Source organism: Mastigoproctus giganteus, chromosome 5 (genome assembly GCF_048544385.1).
Source record: "Mastigoproctus giganteus isolate SK-2022 chromosome 5, ASM4854438v1, whole genome shotgun sequence".
Lineage (NCBI taxonomy): Eukaryota > Metazoa > Arthropoda > Arachnida > Uropygi > Thelyphonidae > Mastigoproctus > Mastigoproctus giganteus.
The window spans coordinates 116,210,583-116,236,151 of NC_143579.1; the positions used below are offsets into that span (position 1 = coordinate 116,210,583).

General features: G+C 38.5%; 1 protein-coding gene across 5 annotated transcripts in view; it reads right to left on the reverse strand.

The window, feature by feature from the left end:
- Positions 1-25,569, reverse strand: part of LOC150085655 (catenin alpha-like) — a 499,984-nt gene that overhangs the window by 182,052 nt on the left and 292,363 nt on the right. For all 5 annotated transcript variants that reach the window (XM_090374159.1, XM_090374158.1, XM_090374157.1 and 2 more), the window contains one exon: positions 1,980-2,131. In XM_090374159.1, the coding sequence (XP_090230285.1) occupies positions 1,980-2,131 (152 nt within the window). The remainder of the gene's footprint in view (positions 1-1,979; positions 2,132-25,569) is intronic.

The following is a 25,569-nucleotide window of genomic DNA, read 5'->3' on the forward strand; positions in this document are numbered from 1 at the left end:
CAAATACATCCTCCTTGGCTAGATCATGTCCTATTCCAGGGAGTTCTGCAAAAATTTCACATGTGGCACATTTTTTTAGGTTCTGATGTGCTGGAGATTCGTCCCCCTCGGTTCTCCCCTGAGTCATATCACTCCTGCTACTTCGTGCCCGTTGCTTTGCTGCTCTAGTCTAGAGCATGATATTGAAATTAACAATGAAAATTAATAAGATTAATAAATTTAATTAATGAATTATCAATACTACACTATCTAATAGGTTCCTAAATTCAGTGGTACATATTAACAATATCCAGTTTTATGTTACAGCTACTGATTTACCACAATTAAAAATTTGAATTCCCTACCACTCACTCTATAAGAAAACAATGGCTGCAAGATTTGAATGAAACAATGGTTTTACGTATATTAAATAGTAACCTACTAAAACTCTGTCTAAATTAAAAATAATGAGCATATCTAGAATTATAAAGCTACTTATAAAGTAGTATATAATATAATATGACAATTAAGTAAATAAAATGATAAAACAATTATGCTTTTTAGGAGCTTGTAATTCACAGCTGATATTGTTGATATAAGCAGATACTGCTGCTTACCAAGGTGAGACAAATATTTCTTGTAAGTCACTGTTCTATTCTCTTTTGGTACAAGGCTTGGTTAAAAGTGATTTATTTGGCAATTTTTTCTTTCTCTTTCTTTTTTTGACCACAAAGTTTAATGTTTATTATGCTGGTCAATCTTGAATTATTTTATTTATTTATTATTATAATTTTTTTTTCTGGCATGGAACATTCTTTTCACAAACAACACAAAAAGACAGTACTGCCATCCATGGTGAACTCCTGTCTGTGGCTAATGATCCAGGATTCCCCAATAGCAAGAGATTTGATTTTTGGATTTTGAAAGAATACTCTCATTCATTATCACTGATGGCACAAGAATTAAAGATAACACCACTGATGTGTTTTCTCATGCCAATTGAAATCGTTTCCCACACTAATGTTATTGTAATATTTTAAGATTAATGCTTCAAAACTGATCAATTAGTGAAATATGTAGTGTTGCTAGTAATATTTGTGTTATATGCATAAATATATATGTACTAATGATTAATATGGCCACTATATGTATTTGCATGTAAATATATACACATTGCCTTATAAAATATATATATATTTTATAAGGCAATGGTCAGGCCAGCACCTTGAGAACACCATACAGGTCTGGAGGCCTCATTTTAGAAAGGATGTAGAGCTGCTGGAACAAGTACAGAGAAGAGTAACGAGATTGGTGAGTGGAACAAAGGACAGCCCTTACTAAGAAAGGTTTAAGTTCTGGAAACTAGGCATTTGTGAAGTGATCTGATCGAGGTGTATAAGGCCTTGAATGGTTTTAGCAAACTCAATGCTGATGAGATCTTTCCTCTTGCTAAGAGACTGTGCATCTGAGGAAGTATAAATTCAAATTGAGGAAAGACAACTGTAGAATAGATGTGTGGAAATTCACCTTTAGCCAGCGGGTGGATGATTGCTGGGAAAACTTCCATCTGTCGTTGTGGAAGTTGACAGCTTAAATAAATTCAAGACAGAACTAGACAAACTTTTGGAGTGAATGGATAGGTGAAATATGAAGGTTTCTTAATTTTATTTATTTATTTTTTGCTCATTCTGTATAAGCTTGCTTTCTTGCATCACATACCTCTAATGCTATGCAAATTCATATGATAAGAGCCCACAGGATATATCCCATACAAAAGATGCACACATCTCCTCAACAAACAAAATCCTAATATTTAAGCAAGTAAAGTTACATTATATATAATTTTTGCTAACCAGAAATATTTTATTTCATCAGATCCAACATAATGAGCTAGTTAACATAAGACTAATTTTAAATAATAATAAAGATATTTCAAACATCTTTATGTCTAGCCAATGCCTTACATGGAAATAATTTGTAAAAAGTAAATAGCAACTTACTCTGTTCATTAAGACAGCTCTTCTAATATCACGTACTCCATCATAAACTAACCGTGAGGCATCAATGAATTCATTTTCATCAACTTCTTTTGAAGGGTTAGAACTAAGAGCCTCTACAGCCATTTCAACTCTTTGGGCAAAATTGGGCATCACTGCAGTTTATAAATTGAAAGAAAAGTCACAGCATGTAAAACAAGACAATTTAATAATAAAAATTATATACAAAATTTAATTTAAAAATAAAAAATAATAAAAATTAAAACAAAATATAAATATAAAATTAATTAAAAATTTAATAATTAAATCATCTGATTTAATAATAAAAGCAAATGATGCTTTAGGTTAATGTTTTTGAAGTTAAAATTATTCAAAGCAATATATCTATCTGGGAAATTCTGTTTTCAAAAAGACTGCCATTACTACTAAAAAGCGATAGAAATTAAATACTAAATGTAATTATTAAATACAAAATTCATTACAACTCTACTTGCATAATGGAGACCTAAATTAAACAAATTCATTGCAGAAAAAAGTAAATTCATTTAAAAGCTGAATTAGCTAAAAAAAAATGAGCTAAAAGATAGAATATACAAGTTCAGCTATAAAGCTAAGTAAAAATTATACACCATTCATTATATAACTGTGCTTATAAAATATGTCCATATAATAAAATTCTTTATTTATTAGCTCTTAAATAACAATTACAAAACAGAATAAGTTAATCTAATATTGCAGGGTGGTTAATGATAGTAATCAGAGTAAACTACTGCAACATGATCTAGAAAAATTAGGCAGGTGAGCTGAGAAGAAATGCAAATTGACAAATGCAAAATACTGCATATAGGGTAGCAATAACCCCAGCAAAATTTACCAACTACCATCAGTGGTACAAAACTGAGGGTAGTCAAAAAGGAAATATATCCAGGGTAATTGTGCAGTCATATATGAAAGTTTTCTGAGCAGAACAGACAGGCAGCCAGAAGCACACAGTTTGGTCAATGATATACAGGAATAAGGAGGAGACTATCCCATTGTATAAGGCGTTACATCATATCTTTAATAGGCCACCTCAATTTAGGTAGGATGTTGATCTTTTTGAAAGGGTGCAGAGAAGAGCAGATATTAGTCAATGACAAAAAAAAAAGGTACTCTTACCAAGAAAGGCTTCATTTTTGTGAATTGCTGTATAGGAAAACTAGATACTACTTGTGAGGAGATCTGATAGAGGGGATTTAAAGTTTAAATAAATCAAAATGTATTTGAGTACACCTTAAATGCTAATGGCATCCACCCTGTTCCTCAATAACACTCAAGCAAGCACTGGATATTTGCTTTCAGTCAGCAGGCAGATGATTATTGGAAAACAAACTTCCATCTGGTGCTGTGGCAGTTGGTAGTTTGAATAAATTTAAGGAGAAAATGCCGACAGGGCTAGCCAGGTGGGTAAAGTGCCTGTCTGGTAACCCAAAGGTCGCGGCTTCGAATCCCACCTCAGGTTTGGATCAGAGAAAAATGCAAAAACTTTGGGAGGTGCATTATGGTCACAGAAACCGATGCGACAACTAACAAAAAAAAACAGAGAAAATAGATAAATTATCATAGTTGGACAAGTGGTGGGGAAAGTGCTTTTTTTTTTTTTTTTTTAATTAATTTTTTTTTTTTGGCTGAAGCAGTATAAGCTTGATTACTTGCATCATTTGGTATAAATACAGGTAAACCATCAATTTTACACAAATAGCTCGTCCAGCACTGCTTTTAATCCAGACAAAATTGCAAGAGGGCAAACGAAATTCCCGTGACTGTCAGATTAGATTACTGGGTTAGATGGCACTGTTAGAGACACAATTAGAGAGTTCACACTGCAGTTAGCATTAGTTGAGACATATGATGCAAGAAAGCAAGCTCAAAAAGCTTATAAAGAATCAGCCGGGCACACTATGGCCATAGTTGCTGATGTGTCTAATAAATCCCTAAACAAACAGCATCAGCAAAAAAAAAAAAAAAAACCACACACACTTCCCATTTCACCCATCCCGTCACTCCATATGTTTGTCTAATTCAGTGTTAAATTTATTTAAGCTATCAACTTCCTCAACAGATGGAAATCTGTTCCAGCAATCAACTACCCACTGGCTAAAGGCAAACTTCCACACATCCATTCTACAACTGTCTTTCCTCAATTTGAATCTATGGCTCAGGGTCTTAAACTGAGCAAGGGGAAGTATCCCATCAGCATTGAGCCTGCTCAAACCATTCTAGGGCTTATACACTTCAATCAGATCACCTCGACAATGCCTAGTCTCCAGATGCTGTAACTTGCAGAACTTAAGTCTTTCTTTGTAAGTGCATCCCCCTTTGGTCCTCTCACCAATCTTGTTGCCCTTCTCTGTACTCATTCCAACAGCTCTACATCTTTCCTAAAATGATATCTCCAGACCTGTACACAGTACTGAAGTTGTGGCCTGACCATTGTCTTATAGAAGGGGATAATCACCTCCTTATCCCTGTATATCACTAACAAGACCTCATGACCTACTCTGGCAGCCTGTCTTCACTGCTGACAAAACTTCATATCTGACTGTACAATTACCCCCAGGTCTTTTTCATTCTCCACCTCCCTGAGTGTAGTATCACAGAGTTGGTATGTTTCTCTTGGGTTACTGCTACTCATGTGGAGTACTTTGCATTTGTCAATGTTAAACTTTGGTTGCCACTTTTCAGGCCCATCTGCCTAACTTTTCTAGATCCTGTTGCAGTAGCATACTGTCTTTACTGTCATTAACAGCCCTACCAAAGGGCTGTTATCATCTTTTTTTTGTATCATCTGCAAACTTGTACATTAAGCCTGATATACCCTCATCGATATCATTGATAAATACGCAAAGCAACAATGGACCCAGCACAGAAGCCGGGGGGTCTCCACTAATAACATTAGTCCACATTGAGCAGTGTCAATTATTACCACTCTCTGCCAGCTCCCACTCAACCATCCTTTTATCCATTGCAGTAACTTGCCCATAATGCCATACCGTTCCAATTTGTTCTGCAGTCTTTCACATGCAACAGTGTAAAAAGATTTCATGAAATCCAAGTACAGGTCGACCATCACTAATCGGGCACCACTGCTAATTCGGACAATTTCAAACGTAACGTAATTTCAAATTTCCCAGGTCAGTGCAATGACCTGGTGCTACTGTTTTGGTGGCATTGGTTGTAACATCAGCTGTTGGGGCACACATGTAAACACCAGCAAGCCATTCCCACTTGTTTTTCTGCATTTATTACTATAACCTGCTCACATTTAGCCCCAGCCTTGGTTCCAATACATAAAGGAAGTGCTTCTCGTGGTGTAAAGCACAAACACCATACATTGTCCATTACAGATAATGTTGAACTTCTGAAAAAACTCGACAGATGTGTGTCTGTGAGAAGTTTAACTTTGGTTAATTGTAAATTCCAGCAATTTCTCTCAGTTCATCTTATTTTAGTAATTTTCTTTTAGCCATCCCTTTTTAGATTTTTTTTTTTTTTTTACAACACACTTGTACAGACTTGCAGAAAAACACAACACAATAAGATGGATAATATAGCGCACTAACGAACTTGTTTTCACAAAATCTCTAACAATACTGGCAAACTTATTGCGACGTTTGAGAGTTTATTTTATCGCAATTAGTTTTATTGCTGTCGCAGCACATGCAATAAACTAATCACAAACGATCTTCATATGTATGCTGTAATAGCATCACACATATGTGGCTGACACGGCTTCTCAAGAAATAAAGTAACCTACTGGGCTACATACGTGACATAAAAAAAATGCTCTCTTTTTTTTGATATTTTAAGCAAAAAAACGACAACACTGACATTACAATATTTATTTTAGAATTACTAATCAAATTATTTGCTAAATATTTTTTGGCACCTGGGGAATTTTCTTCTAGCTTAGAAATCAACATGTTGAAGGTAGGATGAGGTGGTTAGCTGTTGGGTAAATTGTATGTGCTAAAATAACCACCGGTGATCCGGCAAACTTACTAATCTGGCACCCCACAGGTCCCAACGCTGCCATTAGTGACGGTCGACTTGTATGATATCAAAATTATTTTTTGCATCCGGTTCCGTTATGACCACATCATAGTATCCAATCAAATTGGTCGGACAAGACTTCTCCTTAACAAACCCATGCATACGAGTTATTACTGCTGACTTGTCTAGGTGATCATGTATCACCTCTTTAACCAGTGACTCCATTATTTTCCCAGGAACAGAAATTATTTTTAAACTAACAGGTCTATAATCATTTGTGTCACCCTTTGAACCCCATTTTTGAATTGCACATCTCCAGTCCATGGGGACCTCCCCTGACTCTAAGAATGCTCTCATAATTATGGCTAAGGGTTTGCTTACTTCCTTTGCTGCCTCCTTCATTATAACTGGGCAGATGCCATCTGCCCCAGGTGCTTTTTTATATTTAACTTCAACTATTTCTCCTCCATTTTGCTCTCAGTTATTACAAAATCACTTAGTTCCCTTTTAGAGTTTGATAAACTTCTGGCATTCCTCTCCTCGAATAACTCCTCATGTGTGAATGTAGAACCAAAATACTCATTCAGTTTATCAGCTACTTGAGCAGGATCATCAATAGTCAAACCGTCTATGTTGTGGACCAATATCATTCATCCTCTTCCTTCTAGAGTTTACATAGTAAAGAACTCTTTGCTGTTTTTCTTTACATCCTTTCACAAAGATTTCTCATAATCTGCCTTCGCCTGCCTAACCTCCTTTGTGATTTGATTACAGAGTAGCTTATATCTGCCAAAGGCTTCTGTGTCACCTGATAATTTATATGCATCCTTGATGGTAGTGACATCTTTAAGTAAATCCCACATCAGTACACTGTGATCTCTGTCACTTAGTGGTTCCTTTGTCTGCAAATTCTTAATGCATGAATAATCACTAATGATAATCAGATCAAGGGTATTACTCCTTATGGTTGCCCCTCGAACATGTTGAGGTAGGAAAAAATCCTCCAATAAATCCACAAAAGTCTTGCCAGCGTGTGAGTGACCAACCCATAAGTTCCACTCAATAACTGGAGAGTAAAATCCCCCATTACAAGACATTCTGATTTACTGGCCCATTCTATTTCTCTGCACATTGTACTCATCAGAGTCATTACGCCTGTAACATACTCCTACTCTCAATTTCTCTTTCCCAGTGTTTATTGTTGTTGTTATGGAGGTTTAATGGCACATAAGGCTATAATGTGCCTATTCACTTGTCATATTAAGAGATGAGAGATTTCCATAAAGTCAGAAGAAAATCTGAAATCAGAAATTATTAAAAAACCCAGTTGGCCTGAGGAAGTCAAAAAATTCAGAAATATTTGCCTTATCACAAATGAAATTTTCAAGAGTTATTGGTTTACAAAGATTAACCAGTGAGATCAAGGATGAAGTTCTTCTGTCTTGTTTATAGTAGGGGCAGCCAATGAGAATATGTTTAACAGTTAAATTGTTAGGACAATGTGTACAATGTGATGGATCATCTCCTGGGAGTAAATGAAAGTGGGTCAGATGAGTATGACCTATTCTTGTCCTTGAAAGGACTTCACTCGATGTATGGGCACTAGAGCGCCAAATTATCAGATCTTTTTTAAACTGAAAGTGTTTATTGTTAGTCTGAAAGTGCAAGAGTGCTGTCCATTGTGATAGGCAAGCGGCATGAAAGGTTATTGCATAATCTGGTACCAGAATGGGGATATTGGTTAAATCTAAGGTAGCTGGATTTTCTGGAGCTTTATCGGCCATTTCATTGCCTAAAATACCGGAATGTGCTGGAATCCAACAAAAATTGACCAGTTGGTGGCGTTCTTTAATTTGTAGTAATAAGCTTCTGATTTCATCTAGAACAGAGTGAACTTTATCTGAGGAATTACATAACGATATGATTGAGCTGAGGGAATCAGTGTAAATAACAGATTTTAAGGAACAGTCAGAATAGAGATTTTCTAAAGCTAGTTTGATTGCATATAATTCAGCAGAAAAGGTACAAAATTCTGATGGAAGGGATACTGATACAATTGTATTCAGAAGCACTACATTGCAGCTGCTCCAACATTTGAATTAGATTTAGAGCCATCTGTATAAATTGGGGAGAAATCAATATATCTTTGAGTGTGAACTGCATGAAGTTGTTTGACATTTTATACTTGCAAAATATTCTTTCTCCATTGACAGAGGTAAGTGTCACAGGTTGGAAGAGGAGGAGGAGGAGCACATGGTGGTTGAATATAAGTTGCTACCTGTTGTACAGACATTTCGTCCGTACAACAGGTAGCAACTGTTGGAAATATGGAAATATTCCAAACCTGCGCAAGTTCAAGAAGGAGAAGATCAGCTGGTTTTACTATGCTAGGTTTGTTTCTGTATAGGTTTTCTAACGGTGGGTTGAAAAGGTATGACTGAACAGGATGAGAAGAACAACTTTGTATCTTGACAGCATATTTCAGTAACAGTGTTTTCCTGTGTAAAATTAGTGGGGGCTCGTGAGAATCAATGGAGAGATTATGTGCTGGCGATGTTCTGAATACACCAATTTCAATTCTCAAAGCACAGTGTTGAATGGGATCAAGCCAGTGCAATACACTCTTTCTGGCAGAATCATAGATGGGAGCACCATAATCAAGACTGGAGGTGCGATCTGCACCTCACGTTTGGACAGATAAACAGGAAGTCCGTACATTTTTAATATGATGTAGGAAATTTAACTTATTGTCAGGGGTTAATCCTAGAAATCGGATGTTACTGGTGATCGGGACGGATACGTTCAAATTTTGAAGTTCAGGGTCTGAATGAAGTTTGCATTGTCTACAAAAATGGATCACAACTGTTTTCTGTTGTGAGAGTTGATAGCCGTTGGGGCTTGCCCATTGTTGCATTTTATTAAGTGATATCTGAAGCAGTCTTTCAACAGATATCATGTTTTGAGAATGACAGGAGATGGAAAGGTAATCAGGTAATCTGCATAAAGGTAAGTCTCAACTGTATTTGAAAGCTGATTAGAGATGGAATCAATTCTAAGAGCAAAAAGAGTGGCACTCAGTACTGATCCCTGTGGAACACCTTCTTGGATGAAAGGTGCAGAAAGGGCATGTTGGTACCAAACTTGAAATGATCTACTATGTAGAAAGTTCTGAACAAATATAGGAAGGTTGCCTCATAGTCTGAGAAAGTAAAGATCACTAAGTATCAAAAGCCTTCTCTATATCTATTGAAACCATTACTAGACATTCATTTTTGACAAAAGCATTACGAATGGCAAATTCAGCCTTGACCATAAGATCTAAGCATGACTTGTTTTGAAGAAAGCCATACTGACTAGGGCTCACTAGCTGTTCCAAATCAAGGATACAGACGAGTCTTCTGTGGATAATTTTCTCAAGGATTTTGCTGAGGCAGCTTGAGAGAGATATGGGTCTATAGCTATAAGGGTTGGATCCTGTAGAAATGATCTACTATGTAGAAAGTTCTAAACAAATATAGGAAGGTTGCCTCATAGTCTGAGAAAGTAAAGATCACTAAGTATCAAAAGCCTTCTCTATATCTATTGAAACCATTACTAGACATTCATTTTTGACAAAAGCATTACGAATGGCAAATTCAGCCTTGACCATAAGATCTAAGCATGACCTGTTTTGAAGAAAGCCATACTGACTAGGGCTCACTTACCGTTCCAACTCAAGGACACAGACGAGTCTTCTGTGGATAATTTTCTCAAGGATTTTGCTGAGGCAGCTCGAGAGAGAGAGATATGAGTCTATAGCTATAAGGGTTGGATCCTGTAGTTGTGAAATGATGTTATCTGCCATTTCGCTAATTCTCTCTACCACTGTATTTCTTGATAATGAAATATCGCGAAATGATTGCAATTTTTCAGGACAGATGATTTCAGCTGCTTTTATCGTAACACAACATTTAACATTCTTTAATTAATGAACCATCCGTGAATGATTTTGAACGTTTTGATAACAAATAGCTTAATTGCTTATTTCGTAACTTGCTCTTACTACTGATTCATTAATTTTCATGAATTTTGTAAGTACTTGTTGTTGACTATGAAGTGTTTTCCTTCATTGTTTTTAATTTTTCTTCTCTTATTTTTCCTTCGAAGCCTGAATATTGTTCCTTATGATTAGAGTTATAATGCTGCTTAATGTTGTATTCTTTAGCAACACTAATATTTTCCTTACAAATTAAGCATGTAATTTTACTATTCACTTCCATACAAAAATAGTTCAGCTCCCACTTTTCTTGGAATTTTCTTCCCTTGTTATCAATTTTTCTTTTCTTGACTGGTGTTGAAAGCGACATTTTCTATATAAATTCTATAGTTGAAATTAAAATTATAAAATTTAAAACACGATTACTTAGGTATTTGTTAAATTATAGATAGCAAACACAACTCACACAACACAACAGATCCCGACAAAGAAACTAGTACGAATGAAGTACCTTTTCAATAAAATTATAAAAAACGCTGCATTTGCAATATTGTAATATTAGTTTAAATGTAAAATAAATTTAGATTAAGATTTCTCCATTTAAAAAATATTTAAAAAAATAAAATGTAACTCTTATTTTTAAAGATATAAATTAAAAAATTACAATGTTATTTAAAGATAATCTCAATTTTCAATTTTCATATAAATAGTAATTTCAATTTTGAAATTACTATTTATATTTTTAGTTCTTTCTAATCAAGGCTCCATCGATCCAGTCTTCTTTTTTTTTTAATGATTATCAATTAAAATGATTATTTTTATATTTATTACAGAGGTTTTTTTAATCCTTATATTCTAGAATTATAAATAGGTACTTTTTAATTGTTTACTTTAACATTTTAATTTTGGGCATCGCGGGCCGCAAAAATTTTGTCGTGGGCCGCACTGGCCCATGGGCCGCCAGTTTCACACCCTAGATCTGGACAGTTACCTATGTGAAGAGGGAAGGAAGCACAATTTTCATTTCCTTATCAACTTTTTTTTTTCTTTTGGCCAGTGCAGCAAAAGCCTGTGGCTTCCTTGCAGCCACAGGCATTATGGGAAATACTATTACTTTTTATTTCATTTTATTTTATTTTCATTAATTTTAGTACTACGATTTTTTTTTTGTTTTATGTGCTCATTTTTTGAGTGGTTTGCATTTTATTTTCGTTAATTTTAGTACTATAATTTATTTTTGTTTTATGTGCTCATTTTTTTAATGGTTTGCACTCCTTGTGTTGTAGACTGGCACCAGGATGCACCTCACTGGTAGCACAACAAACGCATGGTACAAACATAGCACTACAGACGTTACTGATCTTCCTGCATAGTTTCTGTATCATCACAGTGTACCATGGCAGAGTTGACTAGCATTTGGCAGCCATCATACATAAAATAGTATACATGTCTACCCACCTGATACTGCCTAGCTAGCATTAGCAAATATTCTTACACCCTTTCTATTTAAGTGTATCTCATCTCTATAAAAACAGCTCCTTCTGCTGTTAGGAGTTTAGACAGCATTAAAATAAAAGTTTGTATATATATTTCTTGATCAATTGCTGAAATAGAGACCTGTAGCACTGATGTAGTGCTAAAGAAATGTTAACATACACTGAAGAAGAAAGAGAAAAATTCATTTTTTGATCGAAGAAATGAAGTCAGTGTATTAAGAAGAAATTTCATACAAGGTTTGGCAAAACTTCACCTAGCAGATATCTATAGCAGGCATAACACTTTTTGTAGCTACATGATGTTCTTGGTGCACCATAAAAAATCAGTAAGGATGTGCAGTCAAGTGGCTGCATCTGAAATTGCAGATTTGTAAGCCTTTGTAGCTGACAATAAAGATCAGATATTCTGTATAGGCCCCCAAATGCTAGTCAACTCTGCCATGGTACACTGTGATGATACGGAAACACTGCATTTTGCTACCAGGAAACAACACTGATATTCAAAAGCACAATCTCCCAATTTCAAACCATGCAACGACTTTTGAATACCACTATTTTAGTAATACTGCACATGTTCAACAAATGCAAAAGCTCCAACACCTCAGATACAAACCTTAGATATATGATCAGGTCAGACATATATCCAAGAATTTTTACTGTGACGTAGCTTAACTGAATTTATTCAGGCAAAGTAGTCAATCGCAACTTCTCCATCAAGCACCTCTCTTGCACTGGCAGCAAAGAGAACAGAAAAGTAAGGAGCAGAGCACACATCAATTGCAGGTTGCAATACTCAGTAAAGCAGAAATACCACTGATTAAGCATTAACTGTAATATCTATCGCTGAAATTTCTGCTGAAGCATTTTTGGGGTCAGGGGCTGATGTGGGTATAATCTCTAGTGGATAAGTTTTTTTTAGAACTTGAAAAAGTAAAGATGTCAACAATGAGTTTGATCTGCCAAAATCTTTAAAGATTGTAGGTCCATCTTCCCTTGTAGGGAACACAAATGATGGAGGTGACAACCCATATACCACACTGCATATGCAATGTTTTATATGAATTTTATTTTTGCTATGATTATTTCAGTTATGATGTCAATTATTTATGATTTGAGTTAGGCTGTAAGTTACAATTTGGATTACAATGTGGATTATCTTCAGAAATCAGCTGATTTTTAATACATGTTCATTTACAATACAAACAGGAATGCCCCCCAACCATAAATGATAAGGAAACACCAACCTTCACACACCAAACAACAAAATTCAGTTGGCCGAGTTCCAGCATATAGCAGACCATCACGCATCACGGCAACCACCAAGGCAGAATGCACTGGCCACAGGATCTAGTAGTTGTTGGTGACTATTCTCAGGGAAACGGGGAACATGCTATGTAAAAAGGATAGGTGGAACAGGACCAGGGTATGTCTGCGAGGGGCAAAGGTTGATGACATTGTAGAGCAGATATCATCTTTTAAGGGCACAAAGGATGATATTGTTGTACACATTATAGCACTAATGATATTAAGAGCAGGAGACCAGCAGGAGACCAGCAGAATTACTTAACAAGTACAGGTCACTGTTGAAAAAAAGACGTTAATTATACTCCCTCCGATCGTTTCTGCGCAGAATTACCCAGACACGATAGAAGGGAGTATATGTGGGAGCCTTCTCGATCAATTCGGCCCTGGAAAGATTGTGCAAGGCTCAAGGGGTAGAATTTTTTTCAGTCTGGTCTGTACTTGTTAACACGAGAGACTGCTTCTACAGGGATGGGATACACTTAAATAGAAAGGGTGCAAGAATATTTCTTGATGCTATCGAGGCAGTGTTGGGTGGGTCGGAAAACTGCTAGATTGGGAGGATACAAGGACTAATAGATTAACAGTAGCCACTGGCAGAGGTAAAAGTGATTCTTGCACTGCTTCTATTGGAATGAGTCGCATCCTGGAAAATAAGATGCAGGATATTTCAGAGACTGCTGGGAATCATTGGGGTACAAATAAACACAAGGGTTGTGTTAGGGTAGCCAAGAAAAAGAACAGGTGCATGTATACTTGCGTGTACACCAGTGCTAGGAGTTTGGTCAATAAATTTGATGAATTTGAGGTATTGCCCAAAACATCAAAGGCAGATATTGTGGGGATTTCAGAGACGTGGTGTCACACAGTTATAAGGAATGCAGAACTGGAATTTGGGGAGTACAATGTGTACAGGAAAGATAGACAGGCTAGAAAGGGAGGAGGTTTTTATTTGTTATTTGTTTTTTTTTTTTTAGGAGCATTAGCATCTAAGGCCATATTGCTCCGGGGATATGCAGTGGTCATTCCCTGATCTTTCCGCATCCTCCACATTTGGTGGCGCATGGGTAAGGGAGGAGGGATCATGCTATTAGTTAAGAAACACAAAATCCAAGGAAGTGAAGCCAGTCGACATCGCTGGACAGTGCAGTGTCGAGTCAGTTTGGTGTGACATAAGCATTGGGAGATCAAAATTGAGAGGAGTGTGTTATAGGCCTAATGACTCTGATGAGTATAATAAGAAACTGTACAGGGAAATAGAGTGGGCCAGTAAATCAGTGTCTTATAATGAGGGATTTTAATTTCCCAGATATTTACTGGAATTTATAGGTTGGTCACTCACACACTAGCAAGGCTTTTGTGGATTTATTGGATGATTGTTTTCTACATCAGCATGTTCGGGAGGAAACTAGAGGGAGTAATCCTCTTGATCTGATTATCAGTAGTCATTCTTCATGCAGTAAGCATCTGCAGATAACAGAACCACTAGGTGGCAGTGATCACAGTGTGCTGAAGTGGGATTTACTCAAAGAGGTAACCACCATTAGGGGTAAAGGGAAGGGTTACTGCTTTCGTAAAGGCGACTACGATGAACTCACAGTATTTAAATTCTATACAGTGGGACCAACTGATGACGTTACCAACAGCAAATTCAAAATGGGAAGCATTCAAAGAACTTATCTTGGAAGCTACTAGGCTTTACATACCAAATAAGAAATATGGTTCAAGGTTTAGGCCTAAGTGGATGTCAGATGAACTAATGAGACAAATAGAAGAGAAGAAAAATGCATGGGACACATACAAATTAATACGTGACACAGAAGATAGATACAAGTTGATCTGTTACCAAGTTACAAAGGAGGTTAGGCAGGCGAAGGCAGATTACGAGAAATCTTTGGCAAGGGATGCAAAGAAAAACAGCAAAGATTTCTTTACTTATGTAAACTCTAGAAGGAAGGATATGAATCAGATTGGTCCACTTGATATCGATGGGTCAACTGTTGATGATCCTGCTCAGGTAGCTAACAAATTAAATGAATATTTTGCATCGACATTCACAGATGAGGAGTTATTCAGCGAGGGGAATGCCAGAGGTGTATTCAACTCTGGCAGTAAGCTAGAGAATCTTGTAATAACAGAGTAAAGTGGACGAGAAATTGTTGAAGATAAATACAAGAAAGGCACCTGGGGTGGATGGGATCTATCCAATTATATTAAAGGAGGCAGCAAAGGAAGTAAGCAAACCCTTAGACATAATTATGAGAGCTTCCATGGACTCAGGAGAAGTACCCATGGACTGGAGATGTGCAAATGAGACCCCAATTCACAAAGGAGAATCGAAGGGCGACACAAGTAATTATAGACCTCTTAGTTTAACTTCTGTTCCCGGAAAATTAATGGAGGCACTGGTTAAAGAAGCACTGCAGGATCATTTAGACAAGACTTCAGTTATAGCTCAGACACAGCATGGTTTTGTTAAGGGGAAGTCTTGCCTGACCAATTTGATTCGATACTATGATGCAGTCACAAAAGAACTGGATGCAGGGAATAACTTTGATATTATATACTTGGACCTTAGAAAGACTTTCGATACTGTTGCACATGGAAGACTGCGGAACAAATTGGAGCAGTGTGGCATTGGAGGCAAATTGCTGCTATGGATAAAGGGGTGGTTGAGGAGGAGGGGAAGACAGAGAGTGGTAATCAATGGACACTGCTCATCGTGGACTAATGTTATTAGTGGAGTCTATCGGGGTTCAGTATTACGTCCATTATTGTTTTCTGTATTTATAAATGATATTGATGATGGTATATCAAGCTTAATGTCCAAGTCCTTGAGGTTGTCACAGACATTCTCTAAGATATGCCAGACAAGCTGTACTTGCTACCTGGGTGTCTAAAACAATCCTGGGTATAACCTCCATGCACAAATACATGGTGGGTGACCGCCCAGGTGTGAACAACGTAAGCAGGGGTCGAGGTGTAGCGCCCACACCACATGGAGAAGCACCGCCCCCTCTATGTTACCAGGCAGTACTAGGTGGTAGATGAGTCTCATCAACCGGTGAAATACCACCACTTTGCTTATTGGAGGCTTGAAGTGGTGGTTTTTTTTTTTTTTTTTTTTTTGATTTGGTAGTTGTTGGCGCATCGGCTTCTGTGGCCATATTGCACCTCCCAAGGTTTTTGCAGTACTTTGATCCAAGCCCGATGCGGGAATCGAACCCGCGACATTTGGGTTGCCGGGCAGGTACTTTACCCACTCGGCTAGCCCGGTCGGCTTGAAGTGGTGGAACCCATGTTTAGTCTCTAGAGCTAAGTTCCGGTCAACCTTTCCCTATCTCTTCCATCATGCAGTACGATTTATGTCTTTTGAGGGTATGGTGAACGTCGTGGCGGGATCCAATATTCCTTACATTTCGAGGGTACAGCTCTAAAACGGTGTTCGCAGGCCGGACGCTAGTTAGTACACCGGACCGAACCTATTGGTAACTCTCTAGGAGGCTTCTGAATCAGCTAGTGTATAATCTTGCTACCTCTACTCTGCCAGATAGTGACTGGAGGGAGTCCGAGCAGTGTGTATGCGGGGAGCATTGTCGAGGCCACGTTATGTCAAGGATCTGGGTATATTCTAACCACATGTACGCCATATCCAAAAATTTCATTACTTCATACAGCATGTCCCACCCACTTTTTCTTACTATTGAATACATCATGAATTGTCAAACTAACAGAGCAAGCTTATCTGCGAAATGATCTAAACCTCCCAATAACTTCCTAATTCATTTCACAAATATACGTGGTCTCGATTCTAATCTCAACGATGTCCATTTCCACTTGCAGTCTCCCAAACCCCATGTAATATTTCTGACAGAATCTCAGTTATCGGTTGATTCAACTACTGCTCATCTCAGATGGCCAAATTATTCGCTGTATGATTCCTTTCGCCTCAAAGGTGGTACTTGTGCATATGTCCATTCTGATATTCGCTGTCAGAGACTTGGCAATTTGGAATCTCCTCTCTTTGATCTTCTCTGGCTTAAAATCTCTCTACCTCATTGTGTCAAATTCATCTGTTGTCTCTACCGTTCTCCCAACTCCACTAATCACTTGCAGCTCTTTGACTTCCTCTCTTTGCAACTTGACTTTCTCCAGTCCAACTTTCCTAACAGTGAGGTAATTTTCCTTGGTGATTTTAATCTTCACAACTGCAGCTGGCTTCCGTTCTCTAGTCACACTGACCAGCAGGTCGAGATGCTGAGGCTTTTGCAATTACTAATGACCTAGCACAGATTGTTCAATTACCTACAAGAATTCCGGACAATCCTAATCACACAGCCAATACGCTTGATCTTTTTCTCACAAACAAACATTCTAAGTATACGGTTGAAGTGAGAGGTCCTTTAGGCACTTCAGATCGCCAGTTGGTATTTGTCTCTTCTCCAATGGAACCTTTATCTCATGGCTATTCCGAATCTAGTGTTGTTTGGCATTACAAGAATGTAAAATGGGATGACCTACGAGACTTCTTTTCTTCTTTTCCTTGGTCAGATTACTGTTTCAAAACTTCTGATGTCAAAGTTTGCTCAGATCGTGTCAGTGAAATTATTCTTGCAGGAATGGAATCCTTTATCCCACACTCCACTTTAAAATCTCGTCCTTTATCTAAACCTTGGTTTTCCAATAAATGTGCTAAGGCTGTTCAAGAGAAGAATGTTGCATATCATAATTGGCTTGTTTCATTTTCTGCCTACACCAAAGCTCGCAACAATTGTAAAGCAGTTATTAATCAGTCCAAACTAGAGTTTGAACAGGTTAAGAGTAGAAAACTTGTGCTTGCCCTAATGGTAGCCGAGCATTCTGGTCTCTTGCCAAAGCTATTGGCGGCAACTTTTGCCCATCTCTGCTCCCATGTCTGTCGAAACCAGATGGTTCTGTTGTCACTTCAGCCAAGAATAAAGCTAACCTGCTAGCATCCCATTTTTCTTCCAGCTCATGTATTAATGATCTCGGTAAAACACCTCCCACCATTCCCAACATGCTCCATTCAATGCCTCCTGTGGTCTTCCGTCAAAAGGATATCAGAAGGATTTTGATGAATCTTGGTGCTAAGAAAGCTCCAGGTCCTGATGGTATTTCTCCACTTGTTCTCAAAACCTGTGCTCCTGAACTTACTCCTATTCTTTGCTGCCTTTTTTCACTTTCTTATTCCAAAGGTGTTTTTTCCTTCTGCTTGGAAATTTGCTCATATCTAGCCAGTTCCTAAAAAAGGGTGACAAATCCCTCCCATCCTATTATCGTCCCATTGCAATTATTTCTACTCTTTCTAAAGTAATGGAGAAATCAATTAACCGCCAACTCTTAAACTACCTAGAAACCTTCCGTCTGATCAACAATCGCCAGTATGGATTCCGTCAGTGTAGATCCACTGGTGATATTCTGGCTTATGTTACCCATTTTATGGACTAATTCAATGGAAAGGTTCGGTGAAACGCAAGTAGTTGCTCTTGACATCTCAAAGGCTTTTGATCATGTTTGGCATAAAGGTCTTCTAAACAAGCTTCCATCTTATGGTTTGCCAACTGTTTTTAGTAATTGGTTATCCAGTTTTCTCTCTGATCGCTCACTGAGGGTGATGGTTGATGCCTCTCTGTCTTAAAACTTCTCCACTAATGCCGGTGTCCCACAAGGTTCAGTTCTTTCCCTCTTGTATATTAATGATCTTCTTCCATTAAGACTGGAAATCCTATCCATAGTTTTGCCGATGATAGCACATTGCATTCCATTTTCCATTTTGAGATATCTTGTCATGCTCAGTCAGCTTCAACTTCTTGAAAATCTGCTACCAATTCCTTAAATGCCGATCTTCAGGTAATTCTCCAGTGGGGCAAAGACAACTTAGTTGATTTCAACCTTTCTAAAAATCATTCTTGTCTTATATCTCGCAAAAAGGATTCTTCTGCTCCTATGCTTATCTTTAGTGACACTCCGATTTCTAGGCAAAATGATATATCTCTTTTGGGGATTACCCTGACATCTAAACTCTCTTGACACAAGCACATTACAAACATTGCTTCCTCTGCATCTAAAAAACTTGGTTTTCTCTTTTGCTCTCGGCGTTACTTTTCTTCCAAACAGCTGGTCACTCTGTATAAATCGCAAATCCGTCCTGCTATGGAATGTTGTTCCCACATCTGGGGTGGTGCCCCCAAAACCTCTCTCAAGTTTCTCGATTCCATTCAGAAGAGGGCAGTTAGGTTAATTAATGATTCATCTCCAACAGAGTCTCTCCACTTGCTTTCTCATAGACATACTGTTTCTGCTGCATGCCTCTTCTACAGATACTTCCATGGGCACTGTTCTTCGGAATTGGCTTCTATAATTCCTGCTCTCTCTTTCAAAACAGTCCGAACACGTGCCGCCACCAGCCAACATCCATTTACTGTCCAACTTCAAACCCACAGAACCAACTTTTCATCTTCCTCATTTATTCATTCAACTGCCGTTTTCTGGAACAACCTTCCTTCATATGTATTTCCTCAAATTACAATCTACAGAAGTTCAAGTCGAATGTCAACAAATATCATCTTTCGTCTTCTCAACCTCCAACCCAAGCACAGTACTAAGTACTATAGGTTCTAATACCTCTCGTGTTTGAGTTTCACATAAAAAAAAAAAAAAAAAAAAAAGAGAGCTTCTTTGGACTCAGAGGAGGTACGCATGGACGGGAAATGTGCAAATGTGACCCCAATTCACAAAGGAGGATCAAAGTGCAACAAGTAATTATAGACCTGTTAGTTTAATTTATGTTCCAGAAAAATTAATGGAGGCACTGGTTAAAGAAGCACTGCAGCATCATCATCATCTAGACAAGACTTCAGTTATAGCTCGGACACAGCATGGTTTTGTTAAGAGAAAGTCTTGCCTGACCAATTTGATTGGATACTATGATGTGGACACAAAGGAACTGGATGCAGGGAATAATTCTGATATCATATATTTCAATCTTAGAAAGGCTTTTGATTCTGTTGCACATGGAAGACTGCTGCACAAATTGGAGCAGTGTGGCCTTGGAGGAAAATTGCTGCTATGGATAAAGGGATGGTTGAGTGGGAGAAGACAGAGTGGAAATGAATGGACACTGCTCATCGTGGACATGTTATTAGTGGAGTCCCTCAGGGTTCAGTATTGGGTCCATTGTTGTTTTCTGTATTTATAAATGATATTGATGATGGAATAACAAGCTTAATGTCCAAGTTTTCAGACGATACAAAGGTTGGCAGGATTCTTAAGGACACCAATGACAGTACGCTGCTGCAACAGGATCTATAAAAGTTGAGCAGATGGGCTGAGAGGTGGCAAATGAAGTTTAACATTGACAAATGTAAAGTACTACATATGGGAAGCAGCATCCCCAGAGTGACGTATCAATTTTGTGGTACTACACTGACAGTGTTAGAGAATGAAAGGGACCTGGGGGTAATTGTGCAGGCAGGTTTGAAGTTTTCTGAGCAGTGCAGACAGTCTGCAAGAGTAGCTCAGTGTCTTGTCATTGATATACAGGAATTTTTCTAGCCAGGATAAGGAGGTGATTATCCCCTTATATAAGGCAATGGTCAGGCCACACCTTGAGTACTGTATACAGGTCTGGAGGCCTCATTTTAACTAACATTTTAACATGTAGAGCTGTTGGAACGAGTACAGAGAAGGGCAACAAGATTAGTGAATGGAACAAAGGGTTTCTCTCTTATGAAGAAAGGCTTAAATTTTGCAAATTAGTGTCTAGAGACTAGGCACCTGTGTGGTAATCTGATTAAGGTGTATAAAGCCTTGAATGGTGTGAGCATGCTCAATGCTGATGGAATTCTTCCTCTTGCTCAGAATAATCATATGAGAGGGCATAAATTCAAATCGAGGAAAGACAGATGTAGGATAGATGTGCTGAAATTTGCCTTTAGCCCGCAGGTGGTTGGTTGGTGGAATAGACTTTCATCCTTTGTTGTGGAAGTTGATAGCCTAAATAAATTTAAGGCTGAGCTGGACAGGTACTTGGAGCAAACGGAGGGGTGAAATGGGAGCATGTTTTTTTTTTTTTTTTTTTTTTTTTGCTGATCCTGCATAAGCTTGCTTTATTGTATCATATGCTTCTACCAATGCTAATATCTATGCAAACTGATGGGAGTTACATATTCAGGAGTGGGATCTTAAGTCACAGAACATTTTATTTTACACATTTTATTTTAAAATGAAGTCCTATATCTACAGACTACTGATCCCATTTTTGTTCCTTTAATTTTGGTCACTTGATTACCTACAACATATCATTGTGTGGTGCATCCACAATTTAAAGGTACCATTACTGTGCAATTTCTAACAAAAATCCTTTCAATGTATTTCGATACATGTCATCAGACCATTACCAACTGTATCTGAGGACAACAAATATTTTGCAGTTAGACTGTTTTGTTAGGCAGAAGAATAAGAATCCTTTGATCAAAATGCACCCAACCTCATCAGACTGGCCAAAGAAATCATCTGCAGAATCCATCTCAGTGGGAGGGTACAAAGGAGGGGAAGAGAGAGAGGTCCAAATTTCACTTCTGAGCTCTTGCTCCAATTGTGTAAGATCTTAAAAGATAATGTTCCCCCAATGCAGTGGAATAGTGGATCTTACTCTTGAAAAGTAAAATCTTCATGGCCGTATGATTGCCAAGACAGTGCAATACAGGTGCTCTTGCTTATTTTGATTCATTCTATTGAAGGAGAAAAACCCTTCCGTATATTACTGTTTAACAGGGATCACCAACTGAGAGAGGTCCACATTGCACCAGCAATTATTTTTCATGAACCTAGCTAATAATTTGAACATAAAATAATTACTTTTGTTTTTAATTTTTCGTAATTTTGCAGTATTTGATTTAATTGTATGTGTTATAACTAATGCTGTCTTTGCATTATGAATTGCAAAATACTCTGAAATAAGTTAACGTTACCTTGTGAAATAATTTAATAACTATATGAATGCTAACTGAAATGGACAATGTAACTTTCTTGTGTGTGTGTGTGTGTGTGTGTGTGTGTGTGTGTGTGTGTGTGTGTGTGTGTGTGTGTGTGTGTGTGTGTGTGTGTGTGTGTGTGTGTGTGAATCATAAGTTCCCTAGCTTCACACTTAATTATAGAGCAAAGAAGTATATAACAAGCACTTTGTCAGGAAAAAATGGTGGGAGATACAATAATGCAGATTTTCCATAGTTCTGAGCAAGCAGCACTAGACTTTCACAGTTCTGCTAACAGTTGAGATTCACTGTGCCTAAGTGTGATACTTTTTAATCATGTATATAACAAACGCTATTTCATTTGCTTATAAATATATAGTTTCAATATAAATATATTCTCTAAGTTTTCTGTAATAATTAATAAAAGAAAGAAAAATGTTATGATAATATTTAGTTTATATTTTATTAATTTTATGTGAAAGGGTCCAGAACCATGATGGGTGAAATTTTTTTATAATGCAGGCCATGTGAATTTTGAATTAATTCTGGCAAATAATCTCTTGTCCCTAGATGGTAAAGATCCATAATAATACCATGAAGCCAGGGAGTGTAAAATGCCTTTTCAATATCTAAGTTGACCATGGGTGGATGCCGTTTCATTACAAAGGCATTGCCCATGTGAGATCATCAGCTTCGATGATCATCCAAGGTCAATCTCTTCTTCCAAAAGTCATACTGATGATCTGTCAGGAGATTCCATGATTCTAGGATCAATGTGAGCCTTATGTGAACCATCCTTTCAAAATTTTACTCGCCCAGTTGTAACAGATATTGGCCTATAATTTTGAACCAAGGAGGCTCTTTGCTTGGTTTTAGTAAGGCAATAATGAAATGCTGCCAGGAAGTAAGCATTTTCAGAGAGGATCCGATTACATAAAATCAACAGGGTATACTACAAGTCTTCTTCAAGAAAATGTTTCAGGATAACACAATGAAGGCCATATGGGCCTGTTACACTACTAGAAGATCTATTTAATGATTATTTAAGTTATATTAATGTAAAGGGTTGGTTGTATATGAGTGTGAGATAAGAAATTGACTTCTCTCTCCACCTTCTCATTTTTGTGAGATGAGAAGGTGGAGAAATTGACTTTATACCATTTTGCACCTGCTTGATGTGCTAAAAGAATGAACATGGGAAGCAAAAGCAGATATTACAGATAGAACGATTCTGCTAGTGCATTAGCAACTTTTTCAGGAGCAGATATGTCTTTACCTTTCTAGCAAAGTACTAGAGAGGGTGGTCAAAGGAATTTTCCATTTAGCATCTATATTCTTCTCCAGATCATTCATGTGTCAGTGTCCTTGGTGACAGTTGAGGCAAACACAAATTCGCATATCATATTCACTTAATTTGTCTTGCTTTAGCTTGAATTTTTTTTAAAATCAACTAGATTCCTAGTAAGACACTTGCAGAAATTATTCCAAGCATAGTTTTTCCTCCTGTTTGGCATTAAAGCAATCTGTATTTCACCAGTGATTTCAGTGAATGCTATATGACCTGGATTTTGGAATGAAAGTATTAGTTGCGGTGTCGCCGAACCAGTTCGGCTTCAGAAGAGGACGCTCAGCGGCAGACGCTTTGGAAAACATAATTGAGACAGCAAAAAACTATGACATGAAGTATTTTCTCCTGATATCAATAAACTTTGCTGGGGCTTCTGATTCTCTCTGGTGGCCCAGAATCCTGGCCAGACTTCGGCATTCCCAAATTCCAGGCAACCTGTTCTGCTGCCTTAGATCATACTTGGAAGACAGAAGGATTACAGTGACTACTCCCTTTGCCACTCTCTCCAGGCAGGTCCACAGAGGCTGCCCCCAGGAATCAGCTCTGGGGCCCCTTCTGTGGACTCTTGTGCTGGATGAGTTCCTCAATATGGACATCCCTAATATAAGAACACAGGCATACGCCGATGATCTTATACTGATGCTGCACACTAATAGCAGGACACAGCTGGAGACCCATGCAAATCATGCCATTTCTGTTCTGCAAGGATGGGCCAAAGGGAACCTACTGAACATCTCACCGGCAAAAACACATTCAATACTCCTCAAGGGCTCCCTTGATTCCAGGAGGCCTCCTCAGATCAAGATATATGGAACAAGCATTAAACTCCAAACAGAAGTCAAGTATCTTGGCGTTATCCTCGATAGACACCTCAACTTCAAACCGCATCTTAGTTACCTCAGAGTAAAATTCAGGAAATATTCCAGCCTATTTGCTAGAGTTACACACAGAGACTGGGGTCTGAAGAAGAGGGCACTCACCATCCTCTACAAGGCATTCTTCATCGCTGCACTGGCTTATGCAGCGGGAGTTTGGTATGGTAAGGCAAGCACTGCTGTTAACAGAAGGAAACTGGAAACCATCCATCAAATAATTCTCCTCACAACAACCAGAGCATGCTGCACGGTGAGCACCCATGCTCTCCAGGTCCTTGCGGGATGTCTCCCTCTGGACTTGGAGATTGTCGGTCATGGGCTGCTGCACCAACAAGCCAAAGGAAGGGTAACCACACATTTGGGATACAACTACGGACCCAACTCTGACTAGACCACAGGAAAAAAGACGTCTTACAGACCACATGAGAACAGTGTGGCAGAATCGGTGGAATGACTCCACTAAAGGCCGCATAACTAGAAGCTTCATACCAGACATTGGATGTGTTTACCCTATTTCCCCGACCTGGTACTCTCCTGAACTTCATACCACTTACCTGCTGACAGGGCATGGCTCCTTCAGGAAGAAGCCACACGATTTTGGAATCTCGGACAAAGCGCACTGTAGATGCGGACAAGAAGAAACTTGGGAGCACCTGCTCTACGAATGTAATATATATGAAGACCTCCGTGGCCTGCTGTTTACCAAACTACGCTCCATCCTTAGAAATCAGGAGGACACAGTGCTGCAGGAAGAAGAAAACCATAAGGCTTTCACACTTTTCGCTCAAAATCTCTTTGCGAGGCAAAGAGCACTTCCACCACCCTGAAACAAACTTCAGACTTTGGACCACCGATGGACACAAAGAACACAACTAGCCATCGACGACCAGCTGAGTGACTACAGGACTTGAACACAAGTCGTGGCAACAACCCACAGCAACTGAAAGACAACTGAGTCCTAACTGGATGCGATCAAACACTGGGACCTAGATGTAGATGGCCTGTCACGTGCAGGTGACGCATCCTGGCCTCTGCCGAGACTAAGTCCACCACCTGGAGAGTCCAAGTGAATGACTTGGATTGCAGCCTTGCTGCCAACTAGCCAAATGTGACCCAGGTCAGACACCTTTCTGGGCCTGCTTTATCTCCTTTTCCCGGTGGGGGAGAACACCCTGTCCCCTCCTCTCCCTGCAAAACTCACTTTCCCTCTGGTGTGGCATGGGTACACCCACTGAACATTTGGGGCCACCTTCTCTATTGGTCCCTTTCCTCCTTTTCTGCCCTCCAGCCCTCCTTCACCCCACCCAAATCTGTCTACCTTCACAATGCACAGCCCACATGTCAAACTGTAACTACACCAAAATTGCTTGCCCGACCCTTTTCGGACAAAAATAAAACTCATCCAGTGTGCGATCCCTTCTCGCTCTTAAGACAAATCTCTATGGCCATTTTTTTTTTTTTAGGTTCTACCCACTGAAATCTGAGGAAAGTAGGTAGCAGAACCTGCCAGAGTACGATTCGGTACTGGTAACTCCTGGCTAGCCTCCACGTGGCGCGGTATGGGCAAC